The 11354-nt window shown below is 45.1% G+C and overlaps 1 protein-coding gene across 2 annotated transcripts in view; it reads left to right on the top strand.

The window, feature by feature from the left end:
- Window positions 1–885: 885 nt before the first annotated feature.
- The window catches only part of LOC127651622 (ADP-ribosylation factor-like protein 13B), a 44802-nt gene continuing 34333 nt past the window's right edge, over window positions 886–11354 (top strand). Inside the window, exon 1 of one of the 2 annotated variants that reach the window (XM_052137546.1) lies at window positions 886–1712. In XM_052137546.1, the coding sequence (XP_051993506.1) occupies window positions 1654–1712 (59 nt within the window). In that variant the 5' untranslated portion in view covers window positions 886–1653. The remainder of the gene's footprint in view (window positions 1713–11354) is intronic. The other variant, XM_052137548.1, reaches the window with a different exon arrangement.

The raw sequence follows: 11354 nt of genomic DNA, 5'->3' as shown, positions 1-11354 counted from the left end.
CACACTCTAAATATGTTATTTTATTATTTTAAAACACTTGATCTGTGACCAGATTTGTGAACTGTTACTAATTGCATATTTTGCAAATGTCTTTTTCTTGCTTATGTGTAATACAGTGGATGCTTTGGAAGATTTGAAAAAGTCTTGAAGCACTTTCACATAGTCGAACAAGTACTGTTGGTCTGTTATAGGTTGGGCTGATTAAAATGCCTACTCTGAAATCTTGCAAGAATTCAGATTCTCCTGTTATCATAGGAGTGTACATGTGCCACACGACCTCTTTGATCATTTGGTGTTACATATTCTAAATTACTTCTCTTAAAAATCAATACATTTTTAAGGGGAGGACTAAATTGTCTCAAAAAGAGGCATGCTGTTCCATTGATGAACAGTTACAGTTATTTATTCTTCTTTTTTTTTTTTTTTTTTGATCTTCTGTAAATTTGTGAAGAATATAAATGACATATTATTTGATTGGGTGGCTGGGTTTATAAATTAAAAGCCTTTTCCTTTTTGTCCTGATTAATAAACAATATATTTGAAAGTGGAGTGCATTAGTGTATTGTAAGACGTCCTGCTTGCTTGTATTCTATATTGCAAATTAGCCTTGTAAAAATGCAGATATTACTTGATTTTACAAATTGAACTGTGCCGTCGCGGTGTATGACACCCCCACCCCTCATTGTAGTATTTAGCTGTAATTTAATTTACGACTCCGTCCATTGGAGGCGCTGTTAATACACTTTTTGCAGTGTTGCCAGATTACGGAGCAGGTTTTGCACTGATTTTTTTTCCTGTTCACTTTGAATAGACTTCCGATATTTGTTGCTCATTGACAAGTGTAAACTGTTTCAATCAAGATCTCAGACTCCAAATATATGCCACAATTGTAAAAATAAAGGTTATTTCTTGAGTCGTGAGTGCAAACACCTGGCAACCGCAACCACAACCTTCGACGCAATCATATCTGCAGCCATAGCAGCCAGATTCAGCTGGGTAAACAAAGCGGACCGCTCCGAGCTAACCGTTAGCAAAACGGCATTTTCAAATGATTAAAAACAGTAATACATCCCGTTAAAGGAGGTTTATAACTGTACAGCATTGCTAATATTCTATCAAACTCTCGCTTTGATTATATAATATGCTATGTAATAGTGTTCATCTATCGTATGCAGCGGCTAACTCGTTAACCAGTCAGGCTTAGTGAGGCTGCTTTGATTGGCCTTGGGAGCGAGGTTAAAATTAGTTCAAATGACAAGCTATAATTGTTTCACTGTTGTTGAAAATTATTTGTTCAGTCTGTTTTGATAGGTGTTTATTTGTATTACACGTATTACAGCTTCCATTTGGCTAACCAGTTACTTGAGAGATGAGGTGTTACTGAGCCGATTAAATCCCACTTCATTGCAGCGTTTTAAGAAGTGACAGTTCGATAATGCGACAATTGGTGGTAAATGACAATCTCTAGATTAGCTCTCATTTCCTTCTAGTTGTACCAAATAAAATGCCTGCATTCAAATCTTTACAAGTTGTTCAAGCAAGCAGATAGATGTTTGCTAGCAGTTAAAGTTTTTCTAAGAAAACGGACAGTCAACGTACTAATAGGACAAATCGGCTGTCATGATATAATTCTCGATTCAAACTTTGAGTGAGATGTTCAACCTGATGGCGAACTGCTGTAACTGGTTGAAAAGATGGAGAGAGCCTGCGAGGTGAGTGTATGGAACTTTATTAACTTTGTTAAGAAAGTTTAGATATTTCTGCACTGCATACCTGCGCACACCTGTCAACGAACCCCTATACTGTATCTTTATAATGATCTATACTATATTGTTGTCTACAAAGGCTTGTGATCATGCATCCTTTGCAAGATATAGCACTGCATCTTGACATTTATACTATTATGCAATCTACTGTATTAATTTATACAATCAGTTAGGTTACATACTGTGTAGGACTGGGCGATATATCGAATATACACGAAATACAGTTTAACTTTTAAGTTTACATACACCATAGCCAAATACATATACAGGTGAAACTCGAAAAATTAGAATATCGTGCAAAAGTTCATTAATTTCAGTAATTCAACTTAAAAGGTGAAACTAATATATTATATAGACTCATTACAAGCAAAGTAAGATATTTCAAGCCTTTATTTGATATAATTTTGATGATTATGGCTTACAGCTTATGAAAACCCCAAATTCAGAATCTCAGAAAATTAGAATATTACATGAAATCAATAATAAAAAAAAGGATTTTAAATACAGAAATGTCGGCCCTCTGAAAAGTATAATCATGCATATGTACTCAGTACTTGGTTTGCGCCCCTTTTGCATTAATTACGGCATCAATGCGGCGTGGCATGGATGCTATCAGCCTGTGGCACTGCTGAGATGTTATGGAAGACCAAGATGCTTCAATAGCGGCCTTCAGCTCTTCTGCATTGTTTGGTCTCATGTCTCTCATCTTTCTCTTGGCAATGCCCCATAGATTCTCTATGGGGTCCAGGTCAGGCGAGTTTGCTGGCCAATCAAGCACAGTAATACCATGGTCATTGAACCAGGTTTTGGTACTTTTGGCACTGTGTGCAGGTGCCAAGTCCTGCTGGAAAATGAAGTCAGCATCTCCATAAAGCTTGTCTGCTGAAGGAAGCATGAAGTGCTCTAAAATGTCCCGGTAGAGGGCTGCGTTGACTCTGGACTTAATAAAGCACAGTAGACCAACACCAGCCGATGACATGGCTCCCCAAACCAACACAGACTGTGGAAACTTCACACTGGACTTCAAGCATCTTGGATTGTGTGCCTCTCCATTCTTCCTCCAGACTCTGGGACCTTGGTTTCCAAATGAGATGCAAAATTTGCTTTCATCAGAAAAGAGGACTTTGGACCACTGAGCAACATACCAGTTCTTTTTTTCTTTAGCCCAGGTAAGACGTTTGACATTTGAAGCCCATGTCCAGGACCCATCTGTGTGTGGTGGCTCTTGATGCAGTAACTCCAGCCTCAGTCCACTCCTTGTGAAGCTCCCTCACACATTTGAATGGCCTTTTCCTGACAATCCTCTCCAGGCTACGGTCATCCCTGCTGCTTGTGCACCTTTTTCTTCCACACTTTTCCCTTCCACTTAACTTTCTATTAATGTGCTTTGATACAGCACTTTGAGAACATTCAACTTCTTTTGCAATTACCATTTGAGGCTTTCCCTCTTTGTGGAGGGTGTCAATGATGGTTTTCTGCACAACTGTCAGGTCAGCAGTCTTCCCCATGATTGTGAATTCAACTGAACCAGACTGAGAGACCATTTAAAGGCTCAGGAACCCTTTGCAGGTGTTTAGCTGATTAGAGTGTGACACTTTGAGCCTACAATACTGAACCTTTTCACAATATTCTAATTTTCTGAGATTCTGAATTTGGGGTTTTCATAAGCTGTAAGCCATAATCATCAAAATTATATCAAATAAAGGCTTGAAATATCTTACTTTGCTTGAAATGAGTCTATATAATTTATTAGTTTCACCTTTTAAGTTGAATTACTGAAATTAATGAACTTTTGCACGATATTCAAATTTTTCGAGTTTCACCTGTAAACTCAGGTTTTCGCAATTCCTGACATTTAATCATAGAAAACTTTCCCTGTCTTAGGTCAGTTAGGATAATTTTTTTCAGAATGAGAAATGTCAGAATAACATTTGAGATAATTATTTATTTCAGCTTTTATTTCTTTCATCACATTCCAAGTGGGTCAGAAGTTTACATACACTTTGTTAGTATTTGGTAGCATTGCCTTTAAATTGTTTAAACATGGGTCAAATGTTTTGGGTAGCCTTCCACAAGCTTCTCATGATACGTTTCTGGAATTTTTGCCCATTCTTCCAGACAAAATGGGTTTAACTGAGTCCTAACTCTTTGCTTGCACACACTTTTTCAGTTGTACCCACCAGTCTGGTACTGCGGTCAAGCCAGCCGCCACTTCGAAATGAGCGGTCAAACTAGCCGCACCTATATTTCGTGGTGCGCGTATACACTGGTTATTGCGGTATGACCGTCAGAACTAAAACAGGTAAAATTCCTGCGAAGGCAATTTCACATGCATTCATTTATTCTGTCTGTCTGTCAGAAAGAAAGACAGAACGAAAGAAAGATTTTAGCACACCACACAACCTGTCACTGCATGATATATTGAATTCCAAAATAAGAACCCCCCCAAAACTCATATATTACCTTTTTTGTCCATACATTCATAAAATCATAAAAATAAAAGTCCTAGCTTCCACAGACCAATTTCACCTCAGATGGAGAGGACACCTTCTCAAGGTGTCAACTACAATGTTTCAGGACATTCTGATGTTGTCTTCCAATATAAGAGCCCCCCAAAAATCGAATATTAGATGTTTTGTTTACACATTCAGAAAATCATAAAAATAAAAGTCCTAGCTTCCACAGACCAATTTCACCTCAGATGGAGAGGACACCTTCTCAAGGTGTCAAGCCTCTGTCAGGGCATACCAGAGTGGGCAGTGGGAGGTTTCCTGGGAGGCAAACAGGTCTACCTGGGCCTTGCCGAACCTGTCCCAAATCAACTGAACCGACTGGGGGTGGAGCATCCACTCGGGCAAGCTGTGACATGTGGAGGGAGCGTACTCCGCCTTTGCGGTTTATGTAGGCTACCACCGTGGTGTTGTCTGTCCTGACTAGGACGTGCTTGCCCCGAATTAACGGGAGAAACCTCTTCAGGGCAAGAAAAACAGCCAGCAGCTCTAGGCAGTTGATGTGCCAGCGCAGCGGGCCTCGGTTCCACCGGCCTGCGGCTGCGCGCCCGTTGCGCACGGCGCCCCAACCCAGTTTGGAGGCGTCGGTTGTAACCAGAACGCGTCGGGACACCTGCTGCAAGGGTACTCCTGCCCGAAAGCAGAGGTCTGTCCAGGGTTTGAAGCAGAGGTCTGTCCAGGGTTTGAAGGCTTGGCGGCAGGCAGTGGTAACTTTCACGTTGTGCGTGCCACGGCGCCATGCTCATCTCGGGACTCGAGTCTGTAGCCAGTGCTGAAGTGGTCTCATATGCATCAACCCCAGCGGCGTGGCCGCCGCGGAGGATGCCATATGCCCCAGGAGCTGTTGGAAACGTTTTAGAGGGACCACGGCGCCTGGCTTGAAGGAAGCGAGGCATTTCAGCACTGACTGAGCACGCTCGTTGGAGAGATGTGCTGTCATTGAGACTGAGTCTTACTCCAAACCGAGAAAAAAGATGCTCTGGACCGGGGTGAGCTTGCTCTTCTCCCAGTTGACCTGAAACCCCAAACGGCTGAGGTGCTTGAGCACCTGTTCTCTGTGCACGCATAGTAACTCTCGCGAGGGGGCCAGAATGAGCCAGTCGTCGAGGTAATTGTGTATGTGTATGCCAGCTCCTCGGAGCAGGGCAAGAGCCGCCTCTGCGACTTTCGTGAAGACACGAGGGGACAGAGACAGGCCGAAGGGGAGGACTTTGTACTGATACGCCTGGCCGTCGAACGCGAACCGCAGGAAGGGTCGATGTCGAGGGAGAATCTAGACGTGGAAGTACGCATCCTTCAGGTCTACCGCTGCGAACCAATTTAGATGCCGGACGCCAGATAGAATTTGTTTCTGGGTGAGCATTGTGAACGGGAGTTTGGACAAGGTCCGATTGAAAACTCGCAGGTCCAAGATCGGTCGTAAGCCGCCGCCTTTCTTGGGTACAACGAAGTAAGAGCTGTAGAAACCCTTTTTCGTTTCGGTTGGAGGGACAGGCTCTATCGCGTCCTTGATTAAAAGGGAGGCGATTTCTTTACGCAGGGACTGAGCATGTTTGTCGTGCACTGCGGAAAAATGAACGCCCACGAAGGGGGGCGGAGACCTGACAAACTGAATTGCGTAACCGAGTCGAATGGTCCGGTGCAGCCAGCGCGACGGGTTGGGCAGTGAAAGCCACGCCTCTAAGCTCCGTGCTAGGGGCACCAAGGGGACGAGTATTTTGTACGTACCCGGCGGGGCTTCGCAGCGGAAGAGGTAACACGCCGTCGGGAAGCAACGTAGCATCCCGAGGCTCTGGTGCTGAGAATAAACTCAAAGCACTTACCTTGCTCCGCGCACCCGGCGGGGGGCGGGGTTCATGACTGAGGAGGAGGTCTGATGCTGGCGTCCTCTGGACTCGTCTGAACCGGCCGGCCAGGGGAACAGTCGTGGGGCTGAGGGCGGGGACACCTCGTACAGGGAGCCGTGATGGTTGAGGCCTGAAAGTAGAGTGACGTGAGAACGGCATTTGTGGGCCACATGACCCAGAGACAAAGGAAATAGCTCTTTTATTGAGAATTTGGGTACCGCAGCCCCTGTTGAGGGGTGCGGCAAATGAAAAAACACAAGATTCTCCTCCCGGCCCTCCACCGGGGGACGGAGCGGTCTTACCACCTCTGGAGCTAACTTCTTGAACTCTGGGTACGTTGTCTCAGGAGCGCCTGGGAGCCTTCCGGGTCCTCGAGGGGGTCCGTGAGACGTACGTGGGGCATACGCTTCCCGCGGTTTGCTCGACGCCGGGGCTGAGAGCTGGGCACGGGTTGAGGCAGAGCAGAAGGTCTTCTGGCCGCGGGAGGACGCCCTCGGCGAGCAGACGGGGCATGGGCCGTGGCGGCAGGCTTGTGGCGAGGCATGATGTGGGAAATGGCCTCCGTCTGCTGCTTCACCATGGAGAACTGCTGGGCGAAGTCCTCGACGGTGTCGCCGAAGAGGCCAAACTGGGAGACAGGGGCGTTGAGAAAGCGAATCTTGTCAGCTTCACGCGTCTCGACCATGTTCAGCCATTGCTGACGTTCCTGGACCACCAGCGTCGCCATCGCCTGCCCGAGCGCCTGTGCTGTGACCTTCGTCGCTCTCAGGGCGAGGTCGGTCACTGAGCGCAGTTCCTGCAGCGCGTCGGGATCAGGGCCACCCCCCATGCATGTTTTGCAGTGCCTTGGCTTTGTGGACCTGCAGGAGAGCCATGGAATGCAGGGCGGAGGCGGCACGTCCGGTGGCGCTGTAGGCCTTCGCGGTCAGCAAGGATGTTGCTCTACAGGTCCAGGAAGGGAGTACAGGGCGGCCCCGCCAGGTGGTAGGGCTTCCGAGGCATAGATGGAGCGCAACAGCCCTATCCACCTGGGGAATCGCCGTGTACCCGTGGCGCGTTCCGCCGTCGAGGGTGGCGGTGCGACGAGTGGAGAGGGGTGCTCTCCACGAAGACGTCAGCTCATCATGCACCTCCTGAAAGAACGGGACCGGGGGGGGGGGCGAGGCTGTGAACGGCGCCCAGCACCCAGGAACCAGTCGTCCAGCCGTGATGGCTGTGGGGAGGATGGAGGGTTCCAATCCAAGCCCACGCTGTTGGCTGCCTGGGAAAGCATATCGGACATCTGTGCGTCGGCTTCTTCCTGGGCATGCAGGCCTGAATTCCAGGCCACGATTCCGCGGCGAACTCGTCTGCTTCCATCGCAAGAGGGTAGGCAGACTGGCTGTGAGGCGAGTCGCCACCGCCTCGAGTGGGGACGGGAGTCAATGAGCGTACCGGGGCGCGGGTGGTCCGAGGGGGTGTACCCGGTGAAGCTGCACCCGCTACCATCCCCGAATCGCCTCCATCGCCAGCCGCATCGTCCTCAATCCCGTGGGAAGAAGGAGCGACGCGGGGGGGCGGCTGGAGTGGCGACCGCAACGTTGTCATGGTCATGTTCTCGCAGTGAGAACATGAACCATCCACAAACGCAGCCTCGGTGTGATCGCTATCCAGACACACGAGACAACACCTGTGGCTGTCGGAAGCGGAGAGTACTCTACCGCATCCAGGAACAACACAGGTGCGGAAAGGCATCTTTATAAAGACGCGTCCTTAAAAGGACGTTCAATACCGCTGTGTATTGCTCTTTTAGAGGAAATTACTCTTTTAAAATAAAATCACTCTTTTATGAAAGAAAAGGACTCGTGAGAGTTCTTTATAATCTGCACTGTCGAAGCGCTCAGGGGCAGGAAATGCACAGCTGTGCAAACAGGAGAAAGCCGCTGTTGTGCGCCGTAGAATCCAACAGCATGCAGCAGAGGAATGACAGGAACTCGGTGTGTAACACGCAGCAATTGCAGACACGACCATCGGCTCTGAAGAAATTTTCTGAATGAACTCCCGTATTTGCGCTGCTTAAATACCCGTATGTCTGGGGGCGGGACATGCAAATACTGGCTGCCAACTCTCATTGGCCTTTTTTTATAGATCAGAGGTGGATATCGGCGCTCAAGAGAGACCCCTAGTGTCGCTTCTCTGACACAACGTGGAGAGAGCGACAGAAGGGGAACATCTAATATTCGAGTTTTGGGGGCTCTTATTTTGGAAGACAACATCAGAATGTCCTGAAACATTGTAGTTCACACCTTGAGAAGGTGTCCTCCCCATCTGAGGTGAAATTGGTCTGTGGAAGCTAGGACTTTTATTTTTATGATTTTCTGAAAGTGTAAACAAAACATCTAATATTCGAGTTTGGGGGGCTCTTATTTTGGAATTCAACATCAGAATGTCCTGAAACATTGTAGTTGACACCTTGAGAAGGAGTCCTCCCCATCTGAGGTGAAATTGGTCTGTGGAAGCTAGGACTTTTATTTTTATGATTTTCTGAATGTATGGACAAAAAAGGTAATGTATGAGTTTTGGGGGGGCTCTTATTTTGGAATACAACATCAGAATGTCCTGAAACATTGTAGTTGACACCTTGAGAAGGTGTCCTCCCCACCTGAGGTGAAATTGGTCTGTGGAAGCTAGGACTTTTATTTTTATGATTTTCTGAATGTGTACACAAAACATCTAATATTAGAGTTTTGGGGGCTCTTATTTTGGAAGACAACATCAGAATGTCCTGAAACATTGTAGTTCACACCTTGAGAAGGTGTCCTCCCCACCTGAGGTGAAATTGGTCTGTGGAAGCTAGGACTTTTATGATTTTCTGAATGTATGGACAAAAAAGGTAATATATGAGTTTTGGGGGGGGGGCTCTTATTTTGGAATACAACATCAGAATGTCCTGAAACATTGTAGTTCACACCTTGAGAAGTTGTCCTCTCCATCTGAGGTGAAATTGGTCTGTGGAAGCTAGGACTTTTATTTTTATGATTTTCTGAATGTATGGACAAAAAAGGTAATATGAGTTTTGGGGGGGGGGTTCTTATTTTGGAATTCAATATATCATGCAGTGACAGGTTGTGAGGTGTGCTAAAATCTTTCTTTCGTTCTGTCTTTCTTTCTGACAGACAGACAGAATAAATGAATACATGTGAAATTGCCTTCGCAGGAATTTAACCTGTTTTAGTTCTGACGGGCATACCGCAATAACCAGTGTATACGCACACCACGAAATATAGGTGCGGCTAGTTTGACCGCTCATTTCGAATTGGCGGCTGGCTTGACCGCAGTATTCTGGTCAGGGCTTTGTGATGGCCACTCCAATACCTTGACTTTGTTGTGCTTTAGCCATTTTTCCACAAATTTGGAGGTATGCTTGGGGTCATTGTTCGTTTGGAAGACCCATTTTTTTACCAAGGTTTAACTTCCTGGCTGATTTCTTGAGATGTTGCTTCAATATATCCACATAATTTTCCTTCGTCACGATGCCATCTATTTTGTGAAGTGCATCAGTCCCTCCTGCAGCAAAGCACCCCCACAACATAATGCTGCCACCCCCATGCTTCACTGTTAGTATGGTGTTCTTCAGCTTGCAAGCCTCACTCTTTTTTTAATAACTCCAAATTTAATGATGATCATTATAGCCAAAGAGTTACATTTTTGTTTAATTAGAGCAGAGGATATTTCTCCAAAAAGTAAAATTGGACCATTGGCTTCTTCCTTGCTGAGCAGCAAGGGTTATGTCGATATAGAACTTGTTTTACTGTGGATCTAAATACTTGTCTACCTGTTTCCTCCAGCATTTTCACAAGATCCTTTGCTGTTGTTCTGGGATTGATTTGTATGAAGCCATTTCAACGCCATTAATCGCGCTTTACACCCTTGCGCGCATTATTGATACTTGCGCACAGTAGTTAATTGCTGCACGCATGACATCTCCTGCGTACGCAGAAAGGACCTGCGCAAGATAATTCCCCCAAATCTCCCGCTCTATCTAATCTCATCTGCTGCTTTTGCTCGCTCAAACTCCCATGCAGCAGATCCATTGGTGAAGTTGAGCTTGTTATGAATCCTCTCATAACAGGCATTCAATCTCAACAGACTTCCGGAAATGGGCAACAAAAATACGTGCAAGACTGATAATTTCATAGGATTTTTTTTTATTTGGTTTATTAAATAAGGATAAAAATCGTATGTTATTAATAATTTATTGCTTTTGTTGAAATTGTACATACACAAATGTAAATTTTCTAAATTCCTCCTCGATTATTTGCTTTTAAAGAGGAATTTTCAATGTATTTAGAGACTTTGAGTGGGATGAAAAGTCCCAAAGCAAAACATGTGTATTCTTTGATGTAGGATTGGTTTTGTAATGTACAAATCTCCTACTCCCCTACTTTATTTGTTTATTTTACTTATTTTTTGTAATTTATTGTTTGGTATGTTGTGGAGAATGTGATGTGTAAATTGAATTATAATCTCAGTCTTTGTTTGTAAATCTTTCAGGTATGACTGCCTTTCTATTGATGTTCATACAAGAATAAAAAAAAAAACTCATCATAATAAAAAAAAAACAGACTTCCGGTATAGTGTAAGTAGCCAATGACATTTTAGTTTACAATCAAAAGAGCAAAGACCACACCACGACTGTCAAAAATAAAAGTGTTTGAGCGAGCAAAAGCAGCAGATGAGATTAGATAGAGCAGGAGACTTTGGGGGATTGTCTTGCGCATGCTGTCAGGCATGTCCTCGCGTTTTATGACGTTAAAAGTTGGTCAAAACAGCGCAAGCGCATAAACACAGCGCGCAAGTGAATTTCAACAGTGTGAGCACCATGACACAGCTCGCACGTAAAATTTAAACCTGCAGAACTAGGAAATCACAAACTGGAGCACAAAAAAATATGATTGTGCACACAAATTAACAAGTTCCACACACGCGCGAGTTATTTTCTGCACACAAGTCGGTTTTGACACTCCGGAGCGGGGCCCAATCCTTTCTGTTAACAAATGCTATTGGCTGCTGACCAAATACTGTATTGATTGGCTGCATCTCTTCGAATCTCTCATGATTGGCTGTTGTTGGACGAGAACAGACAAAAAGTAGGAAGGATGATGCAGACAGTAAAGAGGTTATGGTTTCTTTGTAAATTCCTCAATTTCTTGTAGCTGTAAGATGTTTTGTATGTGTGTATGTATGTGTAT

The sequence above is a fragment of the Xyrauchen texanus genome, chromosome 11 (genome assembly GCF_025860055.1).
Source record: "Xyrauchen texanus isolate HMW12.3.18 chromosome 11, RBS_HiC_50CHRs, whole genome shotgun sequence".
NCBI classification, from domain to species: Eukaryota; Metazoa; Chordata; class Actinopteri; order Cypriniformes; family Catostomidae; genus Xyrauchen; species Xyrauchen texanus.
This window is presented reverse-complemented; position numbering and strand designations above follow the sequence as displayed.